Genomic DNA, 20,648 nt, shown 5'->3' with positions numbered 1-20,648 from the left:
AATCTTGAGTAAAATGACTGCATTTTGAAATATTATTCCCTTTACGTTTGTAGACATGCATAAAAAGACATGCGTATACTGTAAAAATAATTTGTTGTATTTGTTGGTTCATTTTTGGAGTTAAGTACTTTGCACATCAAAGACATGACATTAAAAGAATAAAAACATTTAAAATTATAAAGACAATAATAACTTAATGACGTATACCACAAGTAAGCACACCACAAAAACTACAAACCAAAACACACAAACCAAGACCCTGTTCCTCCCTCTACCTGTTCCTTGATGCTCTGCAGCTCCTGTAACTCTCTTTGCACCAGTATCTGCTCCTTCTCTCTGTGCATCTTCAGCTCTATCCTTTCCCGTTCAAGCTCCTCCTGCAGTCGCATTTGCCGAAGTTTCTCCAGCTCCACACGCTCCCTCTCCATCTGCAGGAGCTGCTCCTGCTGACGATGAAGCCTCTCTGCTTCTGTTTCACCCTCCTTGTGTATGGCACCTGGTGGAGGGAAGGGAGGAAGTCCTCCTGGAATGGGTAGGCCACCCGTGGGGGCAGATGGGCCTGCTGGAGGCTGAGTGTATCCATGAGTGTGTGATGGTGCTAAGGGTGGATAGCTATGACCTGCTGGAGGAGGCTGTTGAGACTGCTGGGAATTTGTCATTTGCTGTTGTTGTTGACTGTTCAGGTGTGCCTGGGACAGATTTATTGGCTGTTGTTGTGGCTCCATTGGGATTAAGACTGTTCCTTGTACTGAGGTATTTGCTGATGATGACGTCATTGTGGCACCTTTTCCAAGGTATACTGGTTCTTCCTGGACTGTAGAGCTACTTGTCATGGACACAGATACTGGGGCACCCATTGGTGAAAAGGTTGTTGTAGCAGCAGCAGCAGTAAGTGCAGTTGTTGATGTTGTTTGAAGCAGACCTGGTGCTGGGTAAGAGACTGGAGCTTGTCCAGATAAGGGCATTCTGGGACTCATTGGTAGTCTGCTAAGACTAGATAGGGGCACAGGTGTCATGTTAGGAGAGGGGTATGGCCTGTAGACCCCCCTTAATAGGGGGCGAAGAACAGAGGCAGGCTGAGTTGTGATGGGAAGTGTAGAAGCTATGGGGGTCTGAATAGTAGAGTAGATCATCCCGTCAGAAGATCTAATTGCAGCCGGGTACATAGCTCTTAGACTAGCCTGCCTAGCATTGATGAGGTTGGTTAGTGCTTGATTGTGGGAGATTGGCTTCCCATCGAGTCCAAAAAGAAGGTTTTGTCTCATGCCAAGACCTACTGCAAGTCTTGCAGTCCCAGGCCCAGTTCCTCTCCCCAGACTACCAAACTGCATCAAATCTGGGTTGCTTCCATACCGATCAATAGAATTGAGTGCTGCACACATTCTGCTAATCTCCCTGGCGGTTGTAGCACTGTACTGAGCCAAGTTAGCTTCTTGGAAACCTGCAATATCTCGAGCAGAGTAGCCATAGTCTGAACTGATGTTAGACAAGGAATTATATCTCCTTATGGGCAGTGTTTGGGCTGTGATGTCTCCTCCATGCCGTAAATCTGTATAGGAACCATACTGCATCCCCATGAACCCTCCATAGCCCTGCTTCATACCAGTTAGATCCATAGTGAGTTCTCCTGAGGCTTGAAACTGTGGCTCTAGTTTAGAAGGGTAGGACTGCAGACCCACCTCAGCCAGGTTTGTATCTGACATTGAAGACTGCAACCTACCAGGGAAAGGTAATGTGTAGGCCTTACGTCCATCCATTTGATACTCGTGGTCAGATTCATAGGTGAGGGGTGGGGCAGATGGAGGCCTAATGCCCTCTTTCTCTGAACCACCGACACAGCTTCCGCCAAATGGAAGTCGGTAAACAACATCACAGCAAGCTGGCTGGTTGTCAGGTTTAATTTGACCTCCTGTCAAATCCATAGCATCTTGTCCTTCTTCTACTTTCATGAGCTGTGTCACTGTTCTCAACTGGTCTGGCGCTCCATCCATCTGTACAACCATGCTATGTGGTGGATTGCCTCCAGACATTAAACCAGGAGGGCTGGGCTTTCCTTTCAGCTCAATTGGACCAGTGCCATACATCTCAGGATTAATGATAGGTGATACAGCACTTACCACAGCTGAGGCAGTGCTTGTCTGGCTGACTAGTAAGTCTTTTTTCAGTAAAGGTGGGATCTGGCCAGTAAGACTGTACCTAGCCAAAGCAGATGCCTGTTGCTGGTGATGTTGCATCTGATGGTGCTGCTGCAACTGCTGTTCAAGGAGTTCTTGTTGCTTTTGCAGCTTCTCTTGTTGTTTTTGTAGTTCTCTCTGCTGGACACTGAGGTCCTCTAGTTTGGCATCAATTTTTGGTATTGATGGGTCAGTTGAAGGTGGTTTGTTCTGGGAAAGACAAACAGCAGAGCCAATGCCCTGACCTAGATCCACTCTGTTTTGATTCGGATCACCATAGACCATTGGCTGTTTGTGCTGGGTCATGAACATGGAAGCAGCCACAGTGACACTCACAGTGGTTGGTGTGGTGGTCTCCTGCGTGTTTAGGTTCATTATCAGTGGTTGTACAATTGTTGAGTGTCTGCTTCCCTCTGCCCCACCATGATATTTTCTGCTTTCAGTGGCCAAAGACGTGAGATCCATTCCTTGGTCAGTCATGATAATAGGAGCCATTTTGGTGACTGTTCTGAGGTCTACAACACTTCCACCTTGGATCATATGTCCCTGTTCTACCCTAGAGGTGCCAGGAACCGTAGATATTCGACACAGGGAGATGTTATCCATTGATAATGACCCCCTGGTGTAAGTACTTGCTGTGGTGACCATACTTGTACCAACATTGACCCTCTCAACTCTTTGTGTTCTATAGAAGCTTTGTGTTGGAGATTGTTGATAAGGTGGTGTGTCTGGAGGGCTGCCACATGGGGAATAAGTTTCAAATGTAGACTGGCGACTAAATCTGGTAGGCGAAGACAGGGGAGAAGTAGCAGTGTTGACTGTCATTGGCCTTGCAGGACTTTGAGGAGGTGAGTATGGGGCATCCTGGGAAGACTGCTGTCGATAGAGTCTAGGAGAGGCTGATCGATGTGATGTTTGGGTTCCCTGAGCCATCACTGGAGATGTAGGGCCAGAACCAGCTCCAGACTCCATTCGTAGTGCTGAATTAAAAGTCTGTGTAGAGAACTCTGCTGTAGCCCTTCTAGAAGGTGAACGGGTTGGACTCTGTGGAGGTGGTGATGGAGAAAGAGGAGGACTGGTGCTCCTATAATAAGTAGTATACTTGGGAGAACGTGGCTCAACAACTCGCTCAGTAGAAGATGTTGAACTGTCTCGCACTTGGACACCCCTGGTCTCCCCAACCCGTCTAGTAATCACTTCTCTTTGACTGTATGCTTGGGTAATCTCTGCAATCTTGCTGCATACACTTGAGACTGTAGCAGAGGATGTGGCAGTACTTCCTGATTGTCTGCCATAAGTACCAGACTGAGTTGTTGTCATGGTGTGGCTTGAACTAGTCTGAGAAATAGTCACTGCATCTCTTGCATACACTCCATAAGCTGCAATAGTTGTGGCAGCAACTGCTGGAGTTATTCCGTTCTTTCCTGCTTGGCTTTTGATCCTGTCTTTGTGCCCATCCTTTGCAGAGAAGTGTTGCGTCACCCTGACATCAGGAATCCGACTTCCAGTCTCAGCAAAAGAGACAGGAGCTGAGATCTGGGTTGGGCTCGTCCCTGGAGTTAGGAGCGCATTGCTTTGTTCTAGTAGCTTAGCAAATGCTGAGCCTGTGTCTAAAAGCTGTTTGTCTGGGAAGGAGCTCTCAATGTCAATCTCTACTTGTTCATCGGTGGCTTGCTGCATTTTGGTGATATTCTGAGATGTTTGGCGGATCTCCTCATAAATATCTGTTTCTGTCTCTGCTGCCTCATTGTCATATTCTGTTTGATCTTCATATTCATACTCCTCATCATAACCTTGACCATTAACATCCTCCTCGTAGTACTGCCCATGTCTTCCATGTTGCTGCTGTTGCTGCTGTTGTTTTTGTTGCTTTTGAAGCATCTCTGCTTTCCTCATCATTTCCTCATAAACCTCCTCAGCACTCTTAAGCGGTTTGGAAGTTGAAGATGGTGCTGTGGTTGTGGTCGTTGTTGAAGATTTCTCTACTGGTGAGTAAAGAGACATAAAGGTCGGGAGGTTATACTCGCTACCTGACTTGTAAAGTTTGGACTCGTATCCTTCAGCCTCTGAGTCCAGACTCTGAGGGGAATATTCAGAAGCAGAAGACCGATGGAGCTCTTCCATTTCTGCAGCTTGTCTAAGTTCTTCTGTTGGAGAAGCATCTTCAATAGGTGAGAGATTGCTAGGTGGTGTTTTTGACCTCTCTCTGCGCCTCTGAGCCCTGAGCTCCTCCTTATCCCTCTTGGTTTTTCGTGCTGTGCTCCTTATTCTTTGCTGTTCAACCTCCCTCATCTTCTCCTGCTCTCTCAGGAGTTCCTCTTCCTCCCTCAGCTCATCTTCTTCTGAAGAGTCTTCGATTGTGGGAAGGAGAGGACCATGGGAGCGATGACGGGCTTTTCGCTGTTGCTTGGCCTCTTCCAACCTTTGCCTCCTACTAGGACTGCTGTCACTGTCCTCCTCCATTGATGAGATGGAAGTAGGAGACTGGCCTGAGCCATATGAGGATGAAGTTGCTGGCAGAGTGGAGGAGTAGTCCCCACGTGAACGTTCTTCTGGAGAGCCTGTCAGACTCTCCATCTCTAGCTCTGGTTCCCGATCAAGACTCAAGTCATTTTCATTGCTCAAGTCCATGTCTCTGCTGTAGCTATTGGTATTATTAAGTTCAATGGTTTTGAAGCGCCTCAGGCCTCCCTGGGATGCCATGACATCTTCCTCACCCTCCTCTACTGAACCTTTATAAACATCAGTAGAGCTCTTAGTTTCCTCCTCAAAACTGCTGGAGTGGTGCTGAAGACGTCGCTTTTCTTTCCCTGAGTCAGATATGTGCTTATGGTGGCTTTTCTTGGATTTCTGGTAGCCATAACCTTCATCTTCCTCATCATCCTCTTCCTCCATCTCTTCCTCCTCCTCATTTTCTTCATCAGCACTCATCTCCATTATTTGTCTCCTCATAAACTCCTCATCCGTCATCTCTGTGGGCTCAGCCTCTTTTTCCTTCTTTTTCTTTTCTTTCTTCTCCTCCTTCCCTTGCTTACGTTTGCTCTCCCAGTCTCCCCCATCCTCCTCTTCCTCTACTATATCTTCTAGGTCCTCGTCAGAGTCGTAATCATCAGGTGGGATTGACAGGGAGCGTGGACGCTTTCCTCTGTCATCCAAGTCTCTGTCTCTGTGCTTCCGTCCCCTTCTTTCCACCTTGTCTTCAGAAAGACTCTTCTCTAGCAAAGGCCTCATAGAGCTTTCTAACTTGGTGATCTCAGAAGGGCTAGGTGGTGAGCCCCGTCCACAGATTCCCCTCTCACTTAGCTTCATCTCCTCTTCTTGGATAAGACCTGTTATTTCACTGTGGGAGCTAGAGATGCCATCAGAGGAATATCCAGTGTCACTGAGGCTCTGGGGGCTACGTGACAAGTCATGGGTACTGTTGTTTTTAGTGTCCTAAAAAGAGAAAGAAAGAGCATGTATTAGATTTGGGTCAACATGTGATTTTTAATTTTTTTAAATTCATTTTTAAGGTAAAATGGTTGAATGATTTGATGCTTAATTAGCAATATGCATTCAGTTTAAAGTAACATAATCTTCAAGCAAATTTCTTTGTGTTGTGATGAAAAAGTTTGAGATCAAAAAGATTTAAAAAATATGCATGTAGAGTAGTCATGTCACATTCAGTACCAAGATTTATTAATTTAAAAATGATTGCATTATGGCATTAAGCCACATTGGCTCTCAGTAAATGCTGTCTAAAATGCTAGTGGATGATACTATTTGTAAAGATTCTAAATTATATGCATCATTTGTAAAAATTGACCACTGCGACCTTGTAACCTAGCAAATTATTTCTAAGCCGCAACCTTCAGAGCTAAGATTGAGGCCTCTAAATTTACTTGAAACCAGTTTCAATATCAAGTCAATTCCAGTGTTTCCCACACACAGACAATCCCTGGGCGGGCCGCCCAAGAGTATTTCTGGCTTCCAAAGTATATTTCTGACCTGCTTTTATTTAATTTTTCATTTATTCATAAAATTCCTGCATGCACCAGAGAGCGAGAGCGTTGGAGAGAAAGAAAGAGCCTGGACCTTATGGCTCCATGCGACATAACAAAACTCCGGTTTCTCAACTACTGTGGAGAGATATGCTGCACTGAAATAATTGCCAACGTCCGAATCTCACTGCGCGCACAGATTTGTAAACTGTACCCAAGGATTTGCAAACCCGTGCAGACAGTTTACAAATTTGTGCTCACAGTTCAGGAATCCATCCCCACAGATTGCAAATCCTCTCTCGTTGACTTTATTTCTTCTTGACTGAGTTTTCGGGGGCTCTGTGCAACACAACAAAGCTCTCATTTTAAGGTGTATATCATGCCAGAGTACGCGTCAGCTGATGTCACGAAAGCCTCATCAGCTGATGACCAGCCTATTTGCTCAAAACATCCTATTGGTCAAATAGTTCTTATGCCACTTCATTTAAACTGCTCTAGCCTGCCTATTCCTCCTCCCCAGCTCCTCTTTTTATGGTATTCTGACTTAATCAATGTCATGCTTGTCATTGATGCTTGCTCTGTTTGGGTTTGCTGCTTTTCTCCCTGCCTTATAGCTTTTCTTGTATGCACGGGAAGGGCAGGAATGTGTGCTGTGCCTGCCTAATGCTTTCCAGGTAAGCACATGGAAGGGCAGGGAGATCCCAGAACAGAGCCATACCGCCAAATATAAATAACTGCGTCAAAGTATCCTTCTTGACAAAGTGGTCCTGACTGAACTGAACACAGTGCAGGAAGCTGACTAGACCCTAGTCCTATCAGATCCCAGCTGTCTCAATACATTTTCTTTATCATAACAATTAAGCTACTATGAAACATGTAGTACAGAATAAATATTTACAGCTAATATTTTTGATCATGTGATGTGTGGTTTGATTTAATCAAGAGGTCAATATAAAAAATAAAAAAAACAGTAAATGACAGGATCAAGACAAATAAGACAATTACACAGTACCATACAGTGTCTTATAGTTGTTAGGTTTGATTAAAACATTTTGAGCCATTGATGAAAAGAGGTTAGTAAAACTTTTTTTACATTTTAAGGGGGAAAACACAAAAAAATGTGTTCGTATGAGTGTAAAAAAAGATTGTGAAGTTAACATAACTGGAACACACCAAATACCCAAAACTAATTCATCAATGGCTCTGTCTTAGACCACTTATAATAACATGCCAAATCATAATCACAAAGGGACTAACCTGGTTAATGAAAGAGGGATGGAGGAAAGAATTCAAAATAGAAAGATGTTATGAAAGTCTTTTTAACGGTACATCTCACGATGGTTACAATACTTTCAGAGGAGACTTTACTTTTAGCTCTCTGCACTTTGAATTTGCAGAAGCTGCCTAAATGTAAAAAGCTCTAGCCTTTGAGGCAGGCCCAATGTAGGGAATCTTTATGAATATTTCAGTCAGAGCTATGACTGCCTTTAGAGAAACAAAAAAGAGGCATTTTAGGCTCTCTCTGTGTTTCTCTCACTCTTTGTGCCTCCCAAAATTAGTCCATGAAAGGCTTGCTGCCATTTGCAGCCTAGCAATTGGTTAGGAGGGAAACGTGGACATCCAGAACTATGGTTCACCGTTTAAGAATAAATAAGGAAACTCTTTTAAAAAATATTACCAATGTACAGTACCCAAAACTTTCAGTGATTAGATGATCGTATAACACCCATAATATTACCATATTATTATAAATCATTAGGGGCATTGTTACACATAACAACATTTTAAAAAAGAGCAAAAGTTGGTTAGGAAGCATCAACTTAAATGTATTTCATGATCAGTGACCAGTTACAAAACAAGATTACTTTTGAAGCGATTGTAGCAGGCAGCAGCAGGACAGTTTTAACATATAAATTACACAATAATGGAAAATTGGAGCCCGGGAATTCCAAAGTAATTACTTGATTAACTTTAACAAGGGAAAAAGGGTCAAGAGTTGTGTAAAGAGGTCCACATCACAAAACTGAAAGTTTGGTTTTGTTTTAACAGTTATTCAGTGTGTTGTGTGAAACAGGAATTGAAACCTAATGCCAAATCTATGAAGTCTAACTCTAGAAATGGACCTTATAGAAACCTTAAAAGTATCAATACATGAGCGAAAGACATCAAAAATACAACATCTTGGCCAGAACTACTGCATGAACTACCTCATATTCAAAACCTTAAAGGCAAACATACTGTGTTGGTAAATCTATAAGAATACAAAACAACCATTCTTCTGCTCTCTCCCAATAACCAAGGCCAGGTATACACTGTACGATCATAAAAACGTTATGTTGGAATCCCCGTCTTTATCTCACACTGTACTACTGAATCATCTACAATGCCCAATAAAAGATTGTGAATTATGTTCTCACACTGTCCTGCACAACCTGAATGCCCACACTGTATGGGTTAAATCAGGCGGAGATAGAGCATTGACAATTGCCTATAAAGTTTCCTTTGAAAACTCCCATTGAATCAAAGTCAGATCAATGTGTATTTCAGTTTTCTCTTTTTCACTGCTCAAATACAAATACCATCATCATCAAACTCACTGTCTCACAAGCACACACACTCAGCATTACCAACAAACACAAGCTAACAATCCAGCTAAATCATAGCACATAGACCCTGGCAGCTGGAGGTGTGCAGGTACTTCCTGCCAATATTTCTCTCATTCATATCTTCTGTGAGAGGAGGGCGAAGACACATCAAACAGGCATGCCCTCTGTTTAAAGGTGCTTTCAGACACTGTGCAGCAGTTTGTGCAGGGGCAATCAAGAAAAAATAGCCCTGAAGTTGGGAAATTGGAACATGGCTTTACTCACATTGTGCAAAGGTTCAGTCGCACAACCAAAATTTCAAGCATGCCAGTAAGTCATCTGACCGTTACTGAGAAGAAGATTGGGCCATGATTGGCCCCCATGTATCCCAGTACAATGCACAGCAAATTACAAGGGGTTGGGCCCAAAACTGACCAGACTTCAAAAATCAGTTTTGCAACCCAAAGATCGGGTCAGACTCGTTCTGAAATCTCACAGTATATGTATGGCCCGAGCCATAAGATTTACTGACTGCTAACCAAATCAAAGTGATACATTTGGCAATTGGGTTTAAAATTGTTTTATTTAACTCAGAATATTCACAAAAAATATCCCTGATACATCAGCTGTTCTGGACCACTGCAAAGAGAAATTGTCTATGAGAGAGTTTGTTAAATTAGGGAAGGTATAGCATAGCCAAGTCAATAAGAACCCTGAACTGTGTTCACATTAGATTACTCTTTTAACCAGCGCACTGCACAACTTCTGCTCAGATATTTATTCATGTTGTGTTTTTATAGGATTTTTATTTGGTGAGGAAAAAGAAATGTTTGGTTGTGAAGGATGACCATACTTTAATAAGCCATGCGTGCTCAGATATCTCAACATGCATACATACTCTCAAAAGGTCACACAACAATAGACATTTTTGACACATGGGCCTGTATGTTACTCTATGGTAGCCTCAGAATATTTGCTGAAAATTAGCCAAATTGTTTTGTATTTTCCATCCATAGCTTCGGCGCTTGAATTAATCACTTTTGGTTCTTTCCCATAGCTTGACATACAGAATACTCTTGAGTGAAGCAATGGAAACAAAAAGAATCAGACTTACATCATAGTGCCTGGACTTCTTAAGATCCTTGATCGGTGTGATTGGCTCTCCTTTCTTCTGGGAGGGTTTGGTCTCTTTGGCAGTTTGGATCTCAGGCTCGGTCTTGGATTTCTCCTCAGTGGGTTTCTGCTGTTTCTCTGTTGTCGTGGCTGGTGTCGTGGTCTTGGTGTCTGTTAGTTGTTTGGCAGCAGTCGGAGCAAACGGTCCACTACCGCCAGTCCCACCTTGTGGTTTCTGCGTTTGGGGCTGACCTGCCTTTGGAGTCTGCTGATTGGTGAGTTTGTGAAGAGGGCTTTGCTGACTGGTTGGCGCCTGGTGGCGAGGGGAACCCATTGGCTGGTGCTTGGGAGACGAATGAGGAACAGGAAGTGGGGGATCGTCAAGGCCACCTCCTGACATCAGCCGCTGGGTCTGGCAGTTGAGGCATAACCACTCCTTTTTCTGAAACACAGACAGGACAAATAGGACTGTTAATTACAAATAGACTGTTTTCTGAAAATGTATAGTGTCTCATTGTACTTCTCATGTTACCACACTTTCTAACTTTCCATATAAAACCTTCCATCTAGCATCGTTTATGCTTTGAAAAAGGTCTTTAAAATTTCCATTAGCACTCACTTGGTGAGTTTATTAAAACTAATAAAAACAGAACATGTTTTGTTTAATAATAAAACTCTTAAAAGGTGAACAAAAAGCTGTATCATCTAAATAATCAAAGATGATTTTAAGTATTTAACAGTAAAAACTGCAACACAGGGAAGCTCTCTGGAATGTGTGTGTGTGTGTGTGTGTGTGTGTGTGTGTGTGTGTGTGTGTGTGTGTGTGTGTGTGTGTGTGTTTGTGTGTGTCTGTGCTTGTATTAGTGTATCTCTACTCCTAAAGAAGTCTCTATTTGTCAGATGTTTTCTTATTTAACTTTTCAGGATTAATGAGATTGATGCACAAGCACACACAAACATACACACGCACTAGTACTGTATACAGGGAAATTGTATATTTCAGACAGAGCTGTCAGAGCTGCAGCAGGCTGAGCATAGCTGAAGCACTTCCTAATGGCAGTCACATTGACAGCTTCACAATTTTTCATCATATCAGCTCCACTTACTCACACACATGAGGCTGACGTTAAAAAAGACTGTGACGCACCAATACTCACACACACACACACACACACACTTGTGAAGTGTGCGCAAAATGTTCCACAGAGTACCCCATCAAGTCACATCTAACCATGTAGCGCAAATCTTGCCCTTTCTCCTCCTGTCAATAACATTCACTAAAAAACTCCATCAATCCTCATTTTGCATTCAGACTGTCTCTCTCTTTCTGTCTCCCTTCATCTCTCTTCTCCTCAGCGGGTCTGTCCTTTCAAAATCCATTTAACAATACATTACATTGTGCTGTATTTTTTTATTCTATCTTCCAGCTCTCTTTGTTTACTTTTTGCTCTTTTCCTGTCTTTAACTTCTCAATCTCTTTTGACATCTAATTACATCTCCAGTGCACACCATATTTCTTCCACCACTGAGTTTGAGTCATGACAAAACTGTGCAAATAGCTGACCACTGTGTTCAACTCCAATTCTACCCCTCAGCTAGAGAGAGGCTGTCCTATTACTCATCAATGAAGGAGACTTATTCATCCCATTTGGTCCAGAGGGAAACTGTGTCATCAGTGGGGATGGTTTAGTATATAGGCTTGTTTAAACCCAGTGACTCTGAATCTATTTGTCTTCATATATCTACTAAATGTGTCTAGACCTCATTCAAATCCAGAAACTAAAATAGCCTGCGTTTGACATTTGAACTTGAATGAATACAGGAGATGTGGTTTCATTGTAGCTTCTAATGCCTGATTAAGACAAAAGATGATAATTGTGTGTAGATGGTGAAGTATCAGATTTAAAGATTATACAACCACAAGTCATGAATCTGATATTGTTGCTGTGGTATGGTAACACGTGTAACCCTGACTAAACATCATTTGATGGAAAATTCTTGGAAAACCATAAAATTTTTTTGTCTTTTAATATTTTTTTTAACAGATCACAGAATTTGACAGATGAAGTGATTCACATCGCCATGCCCTCAATCCCTTTCAGCTCTTTTAAGGATGGTGTTACTTTTCACACATTTGCACCTGCAGTTTCTCTCTTTCTATCCTCACTACATGATGACTGCTTTCCCCCCTCCTCTTACATCGTACCCTCCCTCACTGTCACTCTCTTTGTACCTTCTCACGCCCTCCAACAGAGTGAAGGCTATTTTTACACAGAATGCCACTGTTCTGCTCGAGCGCACACTTCTCCAGCACTGGCTGCTGCTTCAGGCTGCACTCTGCTTCACCACACATTTAGTCATACACACATATAGACACACACACATGAAGTCCCACAGTTCACAGCGATGCAAAATGGAGGAGGGTCCGTGTAGCTGAAGGCTAACCAGAACGAGAGGGAGATGACAAGCAGAAGGAGGAAGATGAGGAAGAGGAGGAAGAGAAGGGAGGGAGGGAGGGAAGGGGAGACGAGAAAGCCCACTGGGTGGAGGAGAGGAGAAATGAGGAGGGGAGCGATACCACACATGCACGGGTGCACATACAAAAACACACACAGAGAAATTCAGCTCAACCTCTAGTAATGTGGCTCCCTGCTGAGTCCGCAGTAATTGGAAGGAGAGAGAAGACAGACAAGAGAGAAGAAAGTGCACATAAGGATGACCTACTTTCTAGCAACATAAGTATCCAGATGAAAGGTCAACATCCTAAACTAATACAGGACTAGTTTATTAAATTAAAGCAAAATGCAATCATTTGATAGTCAGAAATCCATATATCTTCCTTATTGGTTATATCATGCCACTGTTACACTACCTCACCACTTGGTGCAAAGCATTGCATCATCTACATCCTCATCACCATGACAACCTCACACTAAGTCAAATTGTAATGTTCCTGCCTCTCTCTGGGGTTTCTATCTCTGGTTCCTTCAGCCCCATGTCCAATGTGGGGCAAGACACTCAACCCCAAGTAGCTCACGCTGCGCCATGGGCAGCGTATGAATGTGTATGAATGGATTAGTCAATACTGAAGGACATTTTACATAGCAGCCTCTGCCATCAATGTGGTGTAAATGGGTGTGAATGGGTAGTTGTGACCTGTGATGTAAAAGCACTCTGACTAGTCAGAAAGACTAAAACATCGCCATACATTAAGCCCTAGTCCATTTACAATTAAGGTGGGTAATGATTGATGTCTGAGTGGACCTATCAATTCCCCTCAAAGTGTAGTTGCAGTTTCTGCTGAGGTGTGCAATACTCTGAAAAACTGCCATGGCACTCACACATCAGGGCAAGCCCATGAAGAGCCTGTGGTTATAATGAATAGAAGACAGTTTGATGTAACAGCCTGCAATGTTGAAACATATAAACCAACCCCCCCCCCACCCTGTGTTGCACTGAAAGAAAGGATTTATAAGATATAAAAATTGCCCTCAAATATATGTGAATATTTGTGAGTGTGAGTGACTGCACATGTTACTGCTGTTGATTGAGAGACACTTGTAATCAGACTAAATGTCCTACACCTGAGCACGCACAGTAGGAGGAGCTTTGTTTATTTAAGACCATGGTGGGGAATTGTTTGGTGGGGAACACACTTGACAAAGGTCCAGAGGGACAGAACCCTAACCCTAATAAATTGAGATGAGTAGTGTATCTATTTTAGTAGATAAATGAAGACTGGAAATCAAATTTCCTTTTGAATTCCACATCTTAATTTGTGATCTCTTCTGCTTGTGTCCTGGTTTGCACGTCTACGCCAACGTTCTTGAACCCAAATAACATTGAGTGAGATGTGGGGCAGGTTTCACCGCTTGGTGCGCAGATTGCATCAGTTCTGTCATTGTACATGAAGAGACTTGCGCTCGGATGATAACAAAGTGAACATTTCATTAGAGCTCTTCACTTCAACATGAACTCTTTTTCCCGCTATTAGCAGAACTACTTCTCATTCACTGTCTATATCGTATCTACCTTTTGACCGCTTCACAGTTTTGCTACCTCTTTTTACTTTGTCTGTTGGGATACATGTAGATGTCTCGGATGCCTTCACTTTCCTCTTCTCTCTTTCTGCAGATGGCAGCTTTTGATGTTTCAGCACTTTATGTTGTCAAATTCAAACTTAGAGGAAGACATAAGTTGTTTTGTTGAAGCCATATTTTCATACTTAGATTTTAGGGTTTGCTGATTCCAAAAAGCTTGAAGAAGTGTATCAGTTGGTTCGTGCAGCCAATGTGCATAGGCTCTATACTCAATGAGGCTGGCAGCCCGAGTTTAAGTCTGGCCCTTAGCAAGCTTTCCTGGTTTTCTACTCTATCCATTGTCCTAAAATGAAAAGCTCAGAAGTGAACCATAACTGAAATAATCAGTGACATATTCTGCATCAGGGAGTTAGGATGAAATGTTTTGTCATGAGATCAACTGAAAAATCCCTCAACACATTTTTCCGGCGTAATATACACATACAGTTTATTTCTGTTCTGGTGCAGGATTTAATCTAACACTTCTCTTCACAGTTGGAAGGAAGAGATGAGTGGAGGAGAAGATTACCAAGAGAAATGAATCCTGAGGAGGTTATGAATTAAGAGTGGAAAGTAGGAGATAGAATAAGGGGTATCGGATGGAAATAGAGAAATAAATTAGAGAAAGGGAGAAAGTATAGAGGAGGTGGAGAGATGGGAGGGTATGAATTATTGGAGCAGAAAACCAGTGAGGGAGAGAAAGAGATAAAATGGAGAAGGAGAAGCGAAACAAGAGGCAGAATAATGGAGGAGGAAAAAAAGGTAGGAAAGGCAAAGTAGAAGAGGAGAGAGGACTGACACAAAAAGCTGAATCTTCTTCCTGGTTATGTAATGTGAACAGGTTTCACTTCCATGCAGATCTTTTAAAAATCTGCTCAGTGGAGCCTCTTTAATTATGTAATATTGTTGTGTGAGAGAGCAGCGTGGGTGCAAGGCTGTATATGTGTGTTTGTGTTAATGTTTACACATTATGTTTTATAGCCCACATTACACTGTCACCGCTCTCACTGCCCACCTGTTTTCTGTCTGTCCAGCCATTCTTCACAGAGGCAAATTTCAGACCAGGATTATGAGACCATCTCTTTTCTCCACCCATACTGTGTTGGAAGAGCTCATTTGTATGCTATGTAAACTAAAGGTGAGGCTGTCAGATTATAGCTGCATCACAATAGGCAGTAATGATTAATAGTAAGAAACCAAGTACAATATGACCAAACAAAAAGTAGGATGAAAAGAAGGCTGATACCTAAAAAATGTATTAAAGCGACATTATGGAGGAATTCGTTTTGGCGCCCACCGAAGGTCTCTGAGTGCAACAGCACTGTTCTAAAGCACATGTAATGTATTAGCATAGCCAGATTGGCATCGTACATGCAGCCTACTTTTTTGCCAAGCTAGCTCCAATGTGTAAAAGCCTGTCCAATATTTACTCTAGCACGGCTGCTTGCTCAGTCATTCTCCCTTTCTTTCTCTTCTTAGCTTCATCTGTCATCGCCCTCTTCTGTCTCAGTCTCAACCATTGTATCAGACAGAAGGGAGAGTCAAGCTAAGTGGCTTATTGTTCACTGAAGGGTGTTGTGTGAACTAGTGATGTAAAGCTAAATGCGCCTATTGCTAGCCAACTGTGGCCCGCTGCCAAACTTATTAATGAAAGAACGTGACCAGGGTTCTCTTTGGACATTTGCTAGACACCATTCTCCCTGTTGAAAGTTATAGAGCTAGAAGATCAACTTTGAAACTACTATTTTAAGGTGGAAAAGTTACATATTAAATCACAAAGGAAAAGATTCTGTAACAAGCGCTTGTTTGCCTTTAATTCTATGAATTTATTCAACAAGTACCTGACTGATTTAAGACAGTAACAGGATGCAGTGGAACAGTAAACTTGAGTAGCTTCATCAAAGGGCTGTCAGACAACTCAAAAGCTGCGTCCTACTTAATTATTGTAATTCCTGTACTTTAATTTCTAAAAAAAATAAGTTTGAGGAGTTGCACCTGAAAAACAACTTTATTTATTCACTGTCAGCTACCCTCCACTCTTCCCCTGCAGTGTTGCACTGCAGCAGCTTTACTGTAGTGAGTGGAGGTTAAGTCCTCATCAATATTACGGCAATGACTTTGAAAGGAGTCTTGAAAGGCGTGTTTTCATTCTTTGTAATCATGGATTTAAGCAAACAGACCAAGGATTTGTACCAACAACCTGACTGGGACCAGATGGTTTAGAGGCTTAAGCTTTTGTGTCGAGAGAAAGAAACAGATCAAAGGCACGCCATGGTTATTTTACAGTTTGACCTACAACTGTCACGAGAGCTCATCTATAAATGCCTGCTGTGTCATTGGAAGTGATTGACACATGATAGATTGTGCATGTATTGATGTGGGTGTGTGTGTGTGTGTGTGTGGTTGGGCTGCAGGGATCAGAGGATTTTGACTCCTGCAGTAATAGGATGGCAGCTAGCCAGCAGCATAACAGGACAGAGCCACAGTGGACCTGCCTATCTCACTGCTGCATGAGTCAACAGGGAGCACGGAGCCAGACGAGTCAACTAACTTCTACAACTGCTTTATCACTCATTGGACTTCATCACTCAAGTAAGACCCTTACAACAGATTTGTATGTGGCACATACATTACATAGGTCATGTATTTATCTCAGGAGCTGATTAAGAAGAGAGTGAAACTGCAAATGACTGCTTGTGTAAGTGGGCCGCTCTTTGTAAATGTGTTAGCCTTAATTATTTACTGCTGTTTTTAGAACAAACTAAACTGCTTCAGAATGATGTCTTGTCTCCAGCTTCATTATAAAATATATATTGTGTTTGCAAATGCTCCGTGCGTGTTTTGTTTTCTTTAAAAGGCTGAACATGAAGCTTTTGGTCACTGCACTCAGATACTGCCAAAGCATTTTTTTTTTTTTTAATATGCTGATGAATAAATAAAATGAAGGCAGTTATTTAAAAAAAACAGAACTTTAGCTAGAGCTTTATTTCTTATGGAGGAACTTCCCCCAGGGACAAGCAACTTTTGGAGATACTTGGTGCATTTCTACTGCAGGGACCAGGGTTTCAAAAAAAAAAAAAGCCAAGAGAATTTAGTTTACCTCTCAAAAGGTTCTTGTTTCAGAAAATGAATTTCCCTAAACTGCAGGGAATTTGGTGGCGGGCTTTGCCTTGCTAAGCATTTCTGGTTGGTTGAGTACTAACAGCATATCGAAGACCGCCAGAGCGGCGAGCAGTTTCCGTTAACCTGTTAGAACCTTTTCACAAGGCACTAGAAAATGGTGACAACAATGGGCTGGCAGTACAATCTTTTACTGTTAAAAAGAAGCTCCTGAGGTTGAACATCATGGCCTACTTTTAGTGGGAATGCAGCTTAAGTTTGGCAACAAGGTGTCAGATCTCGCCTGATAAAATGATTACACCTACATTTCCAAATCAGAGTTCTACATAGATCTTATTTTGCATCTTTTAACTGCAGTGCTGTCAAAATAACAACCTCTTCAGGGACACAAAAGTTTACCGAAGCAAAGTTCTTGCCTTGCTGTGTGCACCAAGATTTGAACCTTATCCTCAGTGGTGGGGGGGCTGCTGGGTATTATCAGGATTTAATTGATCTGGCCTTGGTTTTAGTTTGAGAGAGACTGCAGCCTTTGAAGTCCTGAAATGTGTACTTTGAAGTGCAAGAGGCAGTCTTCACTTGGACAGCAGCATTATGGGTTCGGGAGATTGCTAGCTCATCCCGTAGGGGGGGGGAGAGACACACACGATCAGACAGATGCTAGAGAGGAAGCTGGGGGTAAAAATATTGAGGAAAGTTCAACTAAGGGCTTAGAGCCTTGAGAGGAGAAAGAGAGAAAGTCTTTCGGCGTGAGATGAGTGAGGGAGAGAGTGAGGAGGCTGAGAAATGGGGAAAAAAATTAGAGGTGGGGGTGGACATGTGAGAAGATAGGGAGAATAAAACACACATGAAGAAGGGTGTTGAGCGTGAAATGAGGGATGGGAAAATAAAAACCTCTCTCAGCTCTGGATCTATTTGTGTTTTCCAGAATATTTCACATAAATCGATAGCAGCAAACCATGAATCATACTGACTAAAACATAATTAAATTAATGAAATTATCAGCTTGATATTGGTGAAATTAAACTTGTACAAACACTGTGAAGGAACAATAAAACACATCAGTTAGCTTACAAGTATTAGAACAGAACTGGTCACAACCATAGACTGTAAATAGAAATGGTCTCCATGCTGGAAATGCTGTCTCAGTCTAACTTTCAGTCAACCTAACGACAGGCTGAGACCTCGAGCCGAGTTGGGTTTTAAGCCTCTTGACAAACCGTTACATCGCAACCACCTGTCAATCAGGTCAGCCACACGTCTTATTGTGATTAACTCCGATCCTTTATAAAATAAAGAATAGAAGAGTTATCAAAAGATTCACCCACCTACAGTGTGTTCCATCTCAGACACGAGCTAAACAGACCAATTTAGTTTTTTAAAGCTCCTCAAATCACAACACACATAAGTTTCTGGAGTTCAAAACTTTCCCATGACTATTGAACTAATTTTAACTTTTTTATTGTCAGTTTCAGAAACCATTAAACTGCACAATAACTATCTATTAAACAGTGAAGAAGACTTTGGGGGCAGCAGAGAAAGCAACAGAATTTAAAAAAAAAACGATTGGAAGGAAGAGAAATTGATGAAACCGTTGAGGATGTATATGAAGAGATGGTTTAAAATAGAGGAGGACACAACCATAAAAGGAGAGGAAGAGGGAAACCCAAATTAGGGGGAAAGTAGAAACCAGAGAGTGAGCAAAGATGCAGAGAAAATGTCAGAGGGAAAGAGCGAGGCAGAGGGAGAGGATGAGGATATTAACGAATTAGAAAACCAAGATGAGAGGAGGATGAAGGGAGAAAAGAAAAGAGAGGCGGATTCCAAAAATGTACAGTGAATTAGTTCTGCCTCATGAAACTGGCAGTTCTGGCTGAGAAATGCTTTGGGGCCAGGATTTCTTTGTGTGTGTGTGTTTGTGTGGGCGTGCATTTGCAGAATGTGTGTGTGTGCTTTTGTGTTTATCTGAAGATAATATGTGAGTTTGCTGTGTTTGTTTGGGTGCCTTTGTGTGTGTGTGTGTGTGTGTGTGTGTGTGTGTGTGTGTGTGTGTGTGTGTGTGTGTGTGTGTGTGTGTGTGTGCTTCTGTGTGTGTGAGTCTGTGTATTGCTGACTGTGCTGTCGTGTGCGTGCGTTCTCGTGCAAAGAGCATCACAGCCTCCCCAGAACAGAACTGATGTCGTGTTGACATTTAGAGAAAAACACAAGCTCTGTCTTTTAAAAGAGCAACTCTGAGATTGAAGCTCGCAGAGAGCTGGCAGGGTCAGACATGACTGGTTCTGCTGCTGCTGAGAACAAAAAACAGCAAGAAAAAACAATGTAAACTGAAACTGTCACTTCCAAACACGTCATTTAATGTTCAGCTAGAGTTTCTTTGATTAAAAATATGAATGTGTTTTTTGCTTTTCATCAGAAACTAGGGCAAATGTCTTGTGTTGGCAACTTAGACTGTGAAGAATGAAAAACGCCTCCTCTACTAGGACAAAGATGAAGCCAGAGATGTCAATCATGGCGTTACAGCACATTTTAAGCATCAAATAACAAGTTAAAGTAAATCAGCAAAAATCAGCATGATACAAACTATGATAAAGACAGAAAGCTCTAAACATTGTGGTTTATGTGCTATGCTGCAGCTAGTCAGCAGAGGGAGCTCTAAATATTTTGGCTTCACTTGAGGTGAGATATTCTGCTGTCCATTCATAATACAGTCTGTTGTTGACTCTAATACAGTGCATTACAGAGGGATATGCTCGGATAACTCATGCATCAATACTCATACAACACCTCTTCATTCATGATAACAAAAATCCCACAAGAAAAAAAGAACATAATAAAACAATATTACTTATTGGCACCAAAACACAAGATTTTGGCATTGCATTATTGCGTCCCATTTTAAGATGCTGTAACCTAAACTGTTGTTTTGATTAATCGCAATTACAACTGGGCTTACATTTGTTTCAGATATATTCTAATTCAGAGCATTAACAGATTCAGTTTAACATGTGGTAATGAAAATGGTCTAAAGGTTTAAGTATGAGTTTATTATGTCCTCAGATATCTAAGAGGCTGACACTTTTGTGAAGGTTCACCTTGTGCCCAGCAGTAATTCAGTGGAAACACTCAATCCCAAACACAGACAGGAACAGTGTGTAAAGGTCAGAGCCGGCTGTCCTTCACTATCAAACTCTCATCCTGTGTGTGTGAGTGTGTGTGTGCGTGCGTGCGTGCGTGTGTGTGTTTGACCCTGACTTATAATGTGCAGAGTCAGTCTATTTAAAATTGCAGACACATTTTTTTTTTTTTGGAAACTGCAGCTGAACAGTATCTGGGTCAATCTACTGAAGGACCCGAAGGTCAACTGGAAAAACATTTCAAAGAATGCAAAAAACATAAATGCAGAACTTTACTCAATGCAAAACATATTTAATGAATTGCAAAAATAAAAAAATAAAAAAATAACTGCAAACAAGAAAATGGATTTTGTCTCAGACATAGGTCACATATTTTTATGTTTCTTTAAAGTTTTTTTCATGAAATCTTTCACATTTTGTAAAATTGTGATGTGTTTCATTAAATATTTGTGTGTTTCATGAAATG

General features: G+C 41.9%; 1 protein-coding gene across 1 annotated transcript in view; it reads right to left on the bottom strand.

Annotated features, from left to right (window-relative positions):
• The window catches only part of bsna (bassoon presynaptic cytomatrix protein a), a 154,395-nt gene that overhangs the window by 33,531 nt on the left and 100,216 nt on the right, over positions 1-20,648 (bottom strand). Inside the window, exons 4-5 of the mRNA XM_065961513.1 lie at positions 9,854-10,294; positions 276-5,609 (exon numbers count right to left, since the gene is read on the bottom strand). Coding sequence (XP_065817585.1) covers positions 276-5,609; positions 9,854-10,294 — 5,775 coding nt within the window. The remainder of the gene's footprint in view (positions 1-275; positions 5,610-9,853; positions 10,295-20,648) is intronic.

The sequence above is a fragment of the Labrus bergylta genome, chromosome 12 (genome assembly GCF_963930695.1).
Source record: "Labrus bergylta chromosome 12, fLabBer1.1, whole genome shotgun sequence".
NCBI lineage: Eukaryota > Metazoa > Chordata > Actinopteri > Labriformes > Labridae > Labrus > Labrus bergylta.
Note: the sequence above shows the minus strand (reverse complement) of the source record. Positions and strands in the feature narration are given on the sequence as shown.